The sequence below is a fragment of the Haliotis cracherodii genome, unplaced genomic scaffold, assembly GCF_022045235.1.
Source record: "Haliotis cracherodii isolate W230 unplaced genomic scaffold, xgHalCrac1.p SCAF_3, whole genome shotgun sequence".
Lineage (NCBI taxonomy): Eukaryota > Metazoa > Mollusca > Gastropoda > Lepetellida > Haliotidae > Haliotis > Haliotis cracherodii.
Window position 1 is genome coordinate 26,190,180 of NW_027266286.1, and position 13,069 is coordinate 26,203,248.

General features: G+C 39.2%; 1 protein-coding gene across 1 annotated transcript; it reads right to left on the reverse strand.

Annotated features, from left to right (window-relative positions):
- LOC139475328 (uncharacterized) lies at positions 1 to 12,860 on the reverse strand. The gene is made up of 6 exons (XM_071258553.1): positions 12,734 to 12,860; positions 11,610 to 11,795; positions 10,766 to 10,840; positions 10,134 to 10,199; positions 8,221 to 8,253; positions 1 to 6,740 (listed from the first exon to the last, which is right to left on the reverse strand). The coding sequence occupies exons 2-6, from the start codon at positions 11,752 to 11,754 to the stop codon at positions 1 to 3; spliced, it is 7,059 nt and encodes a 2,352-aa protein (XP_071114654.1). The 5' UTR covers positions 11,755 to 11,795; positions 12,734 to 12,860.
- Positions 12,861 to 13,069: the final 209 nt, after the last annotated feature.

A 13,069-nucleotide genomic window follows, 5' to 3' on the forward strand; every position in this document is an offset into this window, starting at 1 on the left:
TCAATCTAACACAATCATATCATAGCACTTTACACACTGTTGCAATGCTGCACAGTGGAGAGGTGTTTGATCCATCTTGTTCTTGATTCCTTCATCAGCTCCCTTCTCAACCAGTGCTTGTATTACTTCATGAGAGTGGGGTTTATCAGACAACAAACTACAGTGTAAAGCTGTATTACCATCACTATCCTGGGCATTTACATCTGACACTGGAAGAAACAGCTTAACACACTCTAGACACTGTCGACTTGCTGCACAGTGGAGAGGTGTTTTACCCTCCTTGTTCTTGATTCCTACATCAGCTCTCTTCTCAACCAGTGTTTGTATTACTTCATGAGAGTGGGGTTTATCTGACATCAAACTACAGTGTAAAGCTGTATTACCATCACTATCCTGGGCATTTACATCTGACACTGAAAGAAACAGCTTTACACACTCTAGACACTGTCGACTTGCTGCACAGTGGAGAGGTGTTTTACCCTCCTTGTTCTTGATTCCTACATCAGCTCTCTTCTCAACCAGTGTTTGTATTACTTCATGAGAGTGGGGTTTATTAGACAACACACTACAGTGTAAAGCTGTATTACCATCACTATCCTGGGCATTTACATTGGACACTGGAAGAAACAGCTTAACACACTCTAGACACTGTTCCCTTGCTGCACAGTGGAGAGGTGTTGGATTAGTTTTGTTCTTGATTCCTTCATCAGCTCCCTTCTCAACAAGTGTTTGTATTACTTCATGACAGTGGTCTTCATCAGACAACACACTACAAAGTAAAGCTGTATTACCATCACTATCCTGGGCATTTACATCTAACACTGGAAGAAACAGCTTAACACACTCTTGACACTGTCGCCATGCTGCACAGTGGAGAGATGTTTGATCCTTTTTGTTCTTGATTCCTACATCAGCTCCCTTCTCAACGAGGGTTTGTATTACTTCATGAGAGTGGGGTTTATCAGACAACAAACTACAGTGTAAAGCTGTATCACCATCACTATCCTGGGCATTTACATCTAACACTGGAAGAAACAGCTCAACACACTCTAGACACTGTCGACTTGCTGCACAGTGGAGAGGTGTTTGATCCATCTTGTTCTTGATTCCTACATCAGCTCCCTTCTCAACCAGTGTTTGTATTACTTCATGATCGTGGTCTTCATAAGACAACACACTACAGTGTAAAGCTGTATTACCATCACTATCCTGGACATTTACATCTGACACTGGAAGAAACAGCTTAACACACTCTAGACACTGTAGACTTGCTGCACAGTGGAGAGGTGTTTTACCCTCCTTGTTCTTGATTCCTACATCAGCTCCCTTCTCAACCAGTGCTTGTATTACTTCATGAGGGTGGGGTCCACATTGACAGTCACGAAAACCATAGTGTATAGCTGTATTACCATCCCTATCCTGGGCATTTACATCTAACACTGGAAGAAACAGCTCAAGACACTCTAGACACTGTTTCCTTGCTGCACAGTGGAGAGGTGTTTGATCCATCTTGTTCTTGATTCCTACATCACTTCCCTTCTCAACCAGAACTTGTATTACTTCATGGGAGTGGGGTTTATCAGACAACAAACTACAGTGTAAAGCTGTATTACCATCACTATCCTGGGCATTTACATCTGACACTGGAAGCAACAGCTTAACACACTCTACACACTGTTGCCTTGCAGCACAGTGGAGAGGTATTTCACCCTTCTTGTTCTTGATTCCTACATCAGCTCCCTTCTCAACCAGTGCTTGTATTACTTCATGAGAGTGGGGTGTATCAGACAACAGACTACAGTGTAAAGCTGTATCACCATCACTATCCTGGGCATTTACATCTGATACTGGAAGAAACAGCTTAACACACTCTACACACTGTTGCAATGCAGCACAGTGGAGAAGTGTTTCACCCTTCTTGTTCTTGATTCCTACATCAGCTCCCTTCTCAACCAGTGCTTGTATTACTTCATGGGAGTGGGGTTGATAATCCGAGAAAATAAAACAATAGTGTAAAGCTGTATTACCATCACTAACCTGGGCATTTACATCTGACACTGGAAGAAACAGCTTAACACACTCTACACACTGTTGCAATGCAGCACAGTGGAGAAGTGTTTCACCCTTCTTGTTCTTGATTCCTACATCAGCTCCCTTCTCAACCAGTGCTTGGATTACTTCATGACAGTGGGAGATAAACAACAACAAACTACAGTGTAAAGCTGTATAACCATCACTACCCTGGGCATTTACATCTGACACTGGAAGAAACAGCTTAACACACTCTATACACTGTTGCCTTGCAGCACAGTGGAGAGGTGTTTGATCCGTCTTGTTCTTGATTCCCACATCAGCACCCTTCTCAACCAGAACTTGTATTACTTCATGAATGTGGGGTTTATAAGACAACAAACTACAGTGTAAAGCTGTATTACCATCACTATCCTGGGCATTTACATCTGACACTGGAAGCAACAGCTTAACACATTCTATACACTGTTGCCTTGCAGCACAGTGGAGAGGTGTTTGATCCGTCTTGTTCTTGATTCCCACATCAGCACCCTTCTCAACCAGAACTTGTATTACTTCATGAATGTGGGGTTTATCAGACAACAAACTACAGTGTAAAGCTGTATTACCATCACTATCCTGGGCATTTACATCTGACACTGGAAGAAACAGCTCAACAGACTCTACACACTGTCCCTTTGCTGCACAGTGGAGAAGTGTTTCACCCTCCTTGTTCTTGATTCCTACATCAGCTCCCTTCTCAACCAGTGCTTGTATTACTTCATGGGAGTGGTCTTCCTCAGACATCAAACTACAGTGTAAAGCTGTATTACCATCACTATCCTGGGCATTTACATCTGACACTGGAAGCAACAACTTGACACACTCTAGACACGGTTGCAATGCTGCACAGTGGAGAGGTGTTTTATCTTTGTTGATTTTTATACATGCGTCTGCTCCCTTCTCAATCAATGCCTGTAATATTACATGACTGTGGTCTCCATGTTGTCCATAATTAGTACCTTCCACCAAAGTAGTATAGGAGTGTAGTGTATCATGTCGGAGAGCAATATGTAGAGCTGTATCACCCACTCTGTCTTGATGGTTTATATGATTCATTAAACCATTTTCAAGAAGGAATGTCACACATTTTAAGCACTGCTGAGAGACTGCCAGGTGTAGGGATGTTTCATTCCTCTCAGTTTTATCTTGAATATCTGTTTGTACACACATGATTTCAGCCACTTGGTGGTTATGCGCAACACCTGGATAGTTCAGTGAAATGTGTAAAGCTGAGCAGCCATCCTTATTTACAACTTTAGGATCCGCATTATTATCACACAGCATGTTGACACAAGTCTTACATCCATGCATCACTGCAAGCGACAATGCTGTGTTACCATTGTAATCTTGCATATTTACACTGACTCCATGACGGATTAACCTTTGTGTAGTTGAACATCTGTGTGATGTTCCCTGAGAAAGATGAAGAGAGACTCGTTCAGAACCATGCTTCAAAGCAGCCTTTGCTTCTGGTCCTTTCTTTCCAGATATACACTTAATACAGCTAAGTGCTATCGCTAAATGCAATAAACTCTGATTCTTTTTATTTGATATACTCACAATGCTTTTGTCAGAATTAATCATGTCTTCTACCAGCTGATCATCATGGAAATCATTCATTAAATACAAATGCAGTGGTGTGTCCCCATTGTCATCTTGGCTTATAACACTCGCTCCCCTTTTCATGAGTCGAGAAACCAAGTGCTGTTGTCCCTGCCTTGCTGCATCATGTAGTAAAGTGGCCCCATCATGTCTTCTTTGATCAATAGTGATGCCATTGTCAACTAAAACTTCAAATGCTTCATCATCTTCCTTCAAAACAGCACTGTATAGAGCATTCTGTTTCTCATCATCAATATTTCTAAAACAATTGCTACCCATGAGATACTGAATCTTTTCAGCACTTTCAAATTTTGACACGGCAGACTCTGTAATGATCGACCTGTCAGATTTGTCTTTCCAGTTGATATCTGCTCCATTTTCACATAACAATCTGACAACATCAAGTCCCTGCCATACTGCAGAATCGAGGACACAGGATCTACCATTTTTGTCAACAATGTTAACATTCAGACCAGTCGCAATAAGTTTGCGTATGCACTGAAACATGTTGTTGCTATTCACAGATCGCCTTTCCACCAATCTGCTCTCAATACCAGTTTGCCCTTGGATGAGATTTGTTACTGTGTAGTGTAATAGTGTCCTCCCTTTGTGGTCCAAAACTGATGTGTTACAATCATTTTGAATGAATATTTTCAAAACATCAAGGTCACAGCCATAAGCAGCATAATGTACTGGTTCTAAACCATGTATGTCTTTGCTTATTGTGGCATTGCTCTTACAAAGAATGTCTACTGAGTCTGGAATACCTGCTTTTGAAGCATAAAACAGAGAAGACTGTTTGCTGACATCCAGAACATTGATGTCAGCATGGGCCTCTACCAACATTTTCACACAACCTGAATCTGAGAGTTGAGCAGCATAATGGAGAGCTGTGCACTTCATGTTATCAGTCAAGTTGATAAAATTGTCATCATTAGTTGAATTCTTATCTAGCAATAGCTTCAGCTTTTCCTTCTGGTCAATAGAAGATTTCAATGCAGAATGAAATGGAGTTGCCCCTTCTTGGTCCACTGTCAACTCAGCCCCATGTTTCAACAGTAATTTAACACCATCAGCACCACCATACATGCAAGCCAAATGTAACGGTGTCCGACCAAATTCATCAGTCACATGTATATCTTCACTTGATCTGAGCAACAGTTTCCCTAACACAGACGAGTCTTTGTGACTAGATGCAAGGCTAATTTTTTTGGAATCCAGTTTTCCACCTCCTTCTTCAAGAAGCATCATCACTTCAAGTATATCACTTCCAGCATTTGTCATCATTTCAGTAACATCCATGTGTCCATTGCCACTGATTTTTAGCAACATCTCTATGCAACGGCTGTAAAACTGTTTGTGGTCTTCACCTTGAGCAGTGAGTCTTTGAACTAAAACCCGGATCACTGTTTTATTACAGCAACAAATCGCAAGAACTAACAGCAGTTTCAGGTCAGTTGCATTGCATTCTATCTGACGAGTAATAGTGGTTGAGGTATTTGGATCTATTCTTGGTGAGTTACAAAGTGCTCGAAAACAAAACTTGTTTGGTTTAGCTCCATTTGAAAGAAGGGCATTCACCAAGTCATTCTGACAAGTAAACACTGCACAAAGCAAGGCTTCATTGAAAATAGGCTGGATATCCTCAGATTCATATCCACAGAGTGACTGGATCAAACTTAAAGCAAACTCCTTCCTACAACTCATGATAACATGGGATAGAAACAAGCAATATTCAAGAATGTTCACAGTTTGGGGCATACCTAGTTTTTTACTCAGAGGTATAGCAATGTCCTTGACGACTTTCTCTCCTTTGTGCCTGGACAGTTGGTATATGTCATCAGCTTCCCATTCCTGAAATACCACATGTAAGAACTCTGTGTCTTGTAAAGCTGGGTGAGACAATATAATGCATCGATTGTTCTCATTTGACAGATACTCCCTGACTTTAACAACCAAAATTGGATATTTCTTTTTAGCAAGAAAAACAACATTTCCTTGTTTGCATCCCTCCTCTTTCTGTGCACTAGTTCGAATAAATTCTAGCAGCATGAGTGGTGTGCTCATTCTGATACCTAAATCAGGACAAGCTTCACACAGGGCTACAAACATGACATCATATATTGACCTGTGTGAGAACTGGAAACAATCGTCTGAATGACAAAGATACACTCCACAGACAGACTCCGCCGTACATTTTAAGTCAGCCGCGGAAGGACAAGCTTCCTTTAACCTACAAAATTTCTTTAGGGTCTTATATTGCATTTCGAATTTGTCCTCATGCTCTAATGACATGAACTCTTCCATAGAAAGACGTCCTTCATTCATGAAAACCAACAGCAATACAAAATATACTTCAGGCTGATCATTCTTAACACAGTCAATCAGATATTTGATAAATTCAAAAGGTTTCTTGAAAAATTCCACTCCTTTAAACCTTGCCCCTTTATTTGTTGCGAAAAATGTACAGCATTGTGGGAATCCCAAAGCAGTGTCCATATTGGCTATTTCTTTCATGTCTTCCTTTCTAACATATTTTCCACACAACTTGTCAAGGAACTGTAGTTTTTCTTCCTCTCGGAGACAATACACTCCTTCATCAAGAATGATCTCTTTTGACCTATTTATTACTTCATATCCAAATATTTCTGGTTCTCCTTGAGTAATGATTTCTGGCCGTGACGTAATCACTAACCATATCTGTCCAGACTCCACAAGTGGCCACACTACATCAAACTTTTTCCTCCACTCGTCAAGACTTGATTGGATCAAATTAGTTCTCCCAAAAATGTCATCAACCAGAACAACAAACTTTTTAGCATCAGAAGTACTTGATTTGTGTATGTGATTCCACTCATCTGGTGACGATACCTTCACCGGTATCCTTGAACATGATTTTGCAATCCTTTCTAACAAGGTATAGCCCAGATGTGACTTCCCTGACCCTGACCTTCCCCTGATGATGACACTGCCACACGCCTTCAGATGTCTGTAGGCAGCCCTCTCCGTGTAGGTTGGAACATGTTTTGTGGAATCTCTTGATCTGATCTTCAGGCTGGTCTCCTCTGAAAGAACAAACTCAAGTCAGTACAGGTATCCATGAATTATAATTCAAAATGTGTAATGTTTCCAGATTGCTAGATATCAAATATTGTATACTTAGACTGCATTACTCCTTAATGCATTTACTACTTTCTGTTGACAGAAAAACTGTGTGAGGTCCAGCTGAAGAAGAAGTTGTTCCAACCAGTTGTGAGGCAGACCCCATCACAAAGCACCTACTGCTTGAACATATGCATTGTCACAAATATGTGAAGGGGACGTCATAGCATCGTATTACTACAGGCCGCTTCCATGCAAACAATGAAACATGGAACAGCTTCAGTTGGATAAACAATAACCAAAGCAACAAATATAATGCTCAATGCAATTCTCTTTACCCAATCCATGACCCTATAGTGTATATTCTCTAAGCCATATCATTGCCATATATGGACATGATGAAATAATGTTCCTGATAACCATGACAACAGGGTATGAAATTAACATCTACTAGTAAGATTCAGGAAGGTCCAGTGGCATTTCCTGGTGGACTAACACTTTCAGCATTACCTAGAGTGCAACTCTGTAGCAGATCATTGTTGCATGCGTGTGAAAATATTAATAAATTAATTTGTAACCCTGTAATATGGTTTCCATACATTCAAAAGTATATATACAGAATCTCACTACATTCAAATTTCCTACTCCACCACACCTCTTCACCACCTCCATAGGAGATCACTTCAGGTAAGCCCTAGCGAATTTCGACCACCCAATCTAAAATGACCGATGTCAGCTTTCTATATTAATTTGCCTTTTACTAGTTTTAGGGCTGGGACGAGTCAAAATTTACACCTGGGTACCCACCCCGCTATTACCTGACCCTACCCATTACAGGTCTCAAGAGTTTGGTAACAAATGTCTGATTGGAAATAGTTCAAGCGTAGCCCTTGTAAATTGTATTCAAATATATGTATAATACGATCTGGTCATGCATACACTGAAGTTGCTGAAGTGTTATTTTTATTCAAACCTATAATGGTCAGAAGCAATGGTGCTTAGTCAGAAAGAAATGCGAACATTAGTGACATGTACTGTAATCATAGAGTTCTTGATATTTTTAATCATTAAACAATATATCACATGACTAGCCATGGGTCCAGGTAGTCCTGTGGATACCCGGGTCCTACTCAGTACCCACCCGACCCGAGTACCCGAGTTACCTGTCCAACCCTATTGCCGTTATTTCTTCACCACCTCAATTTGATAATTTCGATTTGTACAAACGAGATGGCACACACACACAAAAACATTCCTTCCATGGCACTCCCTTTTGGGTTAAGATACTGTAGCACACGGAAACAAAAATATAATCGTGCAGCTTTAATTATCTTCATTTGGAACTGACTATTTCAGTTCGTTCTAAGGATACAGAAATCCGATATGAATAGGAGCAAACGATTTTATTATTTTGAGATTGGTAGATACATTAATAGCACTTACCAATAAGATGTTGAAGAAGTGAACATTCAGCTGCTGAAAAACAAATATTTATTCACTAATCATTATTCGTATTGCAAAATGAATGAGAGTGTGTTCTGCAATCTTATTCATCTGAAATAGCGTTAAAAGGTAGGGCTGCAACGATACAGGAAGGTCACGATACGATACGCATCTCAATATTCTGGTCACAATTCGATACATACCCTGATACGCAATGATAAAAAAACAAGACTTAAAGCATGTCAAGATTGAACCTTTCATGATTTTGGAACAGTCAAAATTATTTTATAATAATAAGACTACTGAAGTTGTTCAGCTTCAAAGAGGAACTTTGTCTAACTTTCCTTCAACACAATTCAAAGTTCAAACACCAGAAAACAATTAATGTACAACTTCAAAGAATTTTGATGCAATGGTCGAAGAAATTGTATCTGAAATTATTGTTTTATCAGGAATAATATATTCCAATATCGTGTGACCTTAGTTGCAGCTTTTACTATATATATATTTAAAATTATAAGAACCACAAGTGTAGCATTTTGGTACTGGTGATTGCTGTTGCAGTATATTTTTAAGCATGGAACAATTTGACCAGTCACCCTAAGGACTTCCCGTGCTACGCTGCGAAAACGTTATTTTGACATATATTAGCCAAATTGCCATAAATATGACTTTTAACAAGTCAAAGTATGGCATTTTTAATATATGTATCCGGTAAGTTCGTTTCAATGCGTCAAAAGCGGTAATCTGACCGTGGTTGCTGTATCTCTTCACACACAATTTCACATAACTTAATGAAAACAATATTAAAGGAAATTTTGAATAAGATTAATAAAATATATTGCAAACACAAGTCCAGAAATACAATGAACACGTTTTAATAACAAGATAGTATAATAATGGTATTGAATTGCGTACTTCAGTTCGGATTTGCTGACTGGTATTTTCGGTGTTATGTGCTTGCGGTGATCAGCTGATAATGTTTTATGAGATGGGGAAAAACATCTGTCGGTGTAAAACCTGAGCTTATAAAAAATGTAAGTACGTCTTGGTGAGCCATGCGTTACCGCGCGCTATTACCAAGTTAGCGGTTTATTGAAAGGCACAATAGCGAGGAAATGCTGTACTTGGGATTTGCGTTTCGTATCGTGGCATATCGATAAATGGGCCCACGTTTATCGTATATCGTATCATGGGTCAAGTATCGCGATGCATCGGAATATCGGTGTATCATTTCACCCTTATTAAAAGGGATTGGATACCAGATACTTTGAGGTCTTTTCATTGTCTATGAAGTTTCTTTGATGAGTATCTTTTCTATATCAACCCAAATTTGAAAAAATAGAGTCAGGGCTTGATTTCAGGAACTTGTTTTAACTTGAAACAGGTGCATGTTGACATGAAACGCAAGTTGCACTAGACGAAACTATGTATTACTCGTATATGCTATACCACATACATGTACCACACACTTGCTGCATATAAAACGTCTTAATGACACCTGCTGAAATGTCCGAGCATGATGAATAATGCCCAGAAATGATAATTTCAATATGATTCACATGTTTAAAGACAATCTCATTAAAATCAGATCTTGGTGCTCACTACCTCTAAACAAAGTTCATTCATAGAGAGATTCATCTTCACATGACCTGTTATAGGACATCCTCAGATCTATGTGTAGCGAGCACTGAGATCTGATATAAATAGTTTAAAGTCAGATTGGAATTCTGTGACCAGTGTATAGCTTGGATCATTCATAGAGAGATTCATCTTTATACGCCTTGTAATTTCAGAAGAGATGTTTTAAGGTATCATTGAGGAAATGATAAAGAGATCATTGTTGTTTAAATCTTTTCTAAAACATAATTTCAAAAACAGTGACCTTGCTCTACAAAAGAAGATCAATTTACCTGCATTATTCACAATCATCAAACCTGTAGCGTTACTGTTGTTGCCTGTTCCACCAGTCACAGAGCCTGAAATGCATCAGCTTCATTCATAAACGCCATGGGATAAACATTTGAAACAAACTTTCCATAGCCCATGGGAAGTACTGCAATACTATCTAATAGACATCAAGAATGTTCTTTCGTTCAGTTTTTAAATTTTGAATCAAGAACTTTGTCAAAATATTTTTCAATGCGTAGTCTGGAATGGAAATCGCCAGTTTGAAACTAGTGTTGTGAAGCTCAAGAAAGTGCTTTCTGATTGGCTAATGTCAACTCTTTGTTAGTTATTTCAGTGGTCGGTAAAAGTTTGCCAAAAGTTGCTTTGACTTGACCTGTTATGGGACATCCTCAGATCTATGTTTAGCGAGCACTGAGATCTGATATAAATAGTTTAAAGTCAGATTGGAATTCTGTGACCAGTGTATAGCTTGGATCATTCATGGAGAGATTCTTCTTCATACGCCTTGTAGTTTCAGAAGAGATGTTTCAAGGTATCATTGGGGAAATAATAAAGAGATCATTGTAGTTTACATCTTTTCTAAAACACAATTTCAAAAACAGTGACCTTAACCTACAAAAGAAGATCAATTTACCTGGAACATTCACATTGATCACACCTGCAACGACACTTTGGTTGGCTGTTCCACCAGTCATACCAGTCACAGAGTCTGAAATGCATTAACTTCATTCATAAATGCCATAACTCATCAAATTCAGCAAAATCGTGTGCATTGTCAAACACATGGTCAAAAAACTTATTTCCAAGAATTAATGTGGGATTTTCAATAAACTGCCTGTGACATGCAAATTTTGGAGAAAAAAATGTTTAAGGTCATTTAATCATTGCATCAGAGCAAAAGTGAAGAACTCCGAAATTAAGTCTTTATTGATTCGAGGGCATGTGTGGCCTTGTAGTCTAAGGCGCTGCAATTTGATGTGCAGAGTTGCATCCCTTGGACAGACCAGAAAGCTATGATCGTGTGTTCGAATCCAGGTTCGCCCCGATAGTGTTTCTTGGCTCAGCACCATATAGTGTGCATGATTTTCACTCTTTGTTTCAAGTTTGGTAATTTGTACAATTTATAGTATCAGACCTTGTGTCAAATATGCCCAGATATATCCCTACTGACGGTAATAACACCCTTGCAGAGAATTATTAAGAAGTCACAGTAGTATAAGACATAAATTATACCTAATTATTATATTACTTTTTTCTTTTACTTTTGTCAAGATAAAAAATATAGATAATTACTAAGATGTCATGTTTTGTTATAATTATCAATGTAAGTTTCACAAAGTTGCCCATAATTCAAATAAATATTGTTTTCATAATACACTGGTTTGTTGCAGTGTTAGTTGCTGGAACATCATGGCTAGATCCCTGTGGTGTTGGTAACACATCATCAACTGATGACAAACATTCTTCAGTGACATCACCTGAGTTTGCCTTTTTCCGCACTGTGTCATCACCGGAATCATCGGCCTTCCGTTTCCGATCCATCTTGTCTGTGACATCACTTGAGTTTGCCTTTTTCCGCAATGTGACATCACTGGAATCATCAGCCTTCCGTTTCCGATCCATCTTGTCTCTGTTTCCGTTTCCAATCCAATGGACAGTTAAACCTAAAACAAAACACCACAGTTGTAGCTGTCTGTTAGGATGCATGCAGGATTACGTTATGTATAAACTATGCCTGATCATGCAGTTATTTTATTCACAATTGATCAAATTCTTGATGTGCAACCAAGTTACTTGGTTCATATATCCTCTGACTGAAAATTAATTTCAGTAATGAAGGAACTTCAAAGTTCATCGATCCCAATTGCATGGAGTGACGCTCATGGTGTCAATCACTGGTCCGGACTCAATAATTTATACACCTCTATCATATAGCTAGAATATTGGTGAGTGCGGCGTTAAACAACAAACAAACAATATCATAGCCAATTGCTAAATCACACCTACCGCCATTGATATCTTCCCTTTTCTTAAATATCTTAGCGTGCTATTAATTTGCATCTGAGAAGGTATGGAACCCACAGGAACTCGTTATTGGTCAGTAAATAAAAATATATACCCCCTATATGTAATTTGGCTATGATATTGTTTGTGTGTTTGTTGTTTAACGCCGCACTAACCAATATTCCAGCTATATGACAGAGGTGTATAAATAATCGAGTCCGGACCAGTGATTGACACCATGAGCATCAATCCATGCGATTGGGATCGATGACATGCATCCCAGATATTCACGGGTGTGGCTGTCATAGAAGCTCCACTACACAAGGAAGTTTAAAGACAGCCATTTTGGTGTAATATATACTTATCTATATGCTGTTATATTTATTGGTCTTTCTCTACTTACATATAGGGGGTATATATTTTTATTTACTGACCAATAACGAGTTCCTGTGATGGTACCAGGTTATTTTCCTAATAGTGATACTAACCGCCAGAGAGTTGCGTGGACAGTGAATGTAAAACTGAATGCGGAACTATGCGTGGAACACAAATGATCAACTTTTCATTTTAAACAAACATGTTTCTAATCATAATGTACCTGCGAACCGAATCTGTCACCAACAATGAGAGGTCATGGCATTTGACTAGTATATGACTAGGGAGTCTATTTAAGACAAATAGACTCCCTGATTTGGCTCATCTACCGTTGGCTTCCTTGCATCTCACTGTGGTTGACCAACAGGGAAATCCCCTTTTCTCCGTTAATACTCGCACTGTTCCGTCCAAAACTACGATTCACATTCGTGACCATTCGTGACCAACTCGTGTTATTCCGGGACAAGCCGAATAGCGACTCGTGCCCCTCTGGTGGCCATTTTTGCGACCGGGTTCCGTCTTTGCGCAAACGGGCATACCTAAAACAATTGTCAACTCT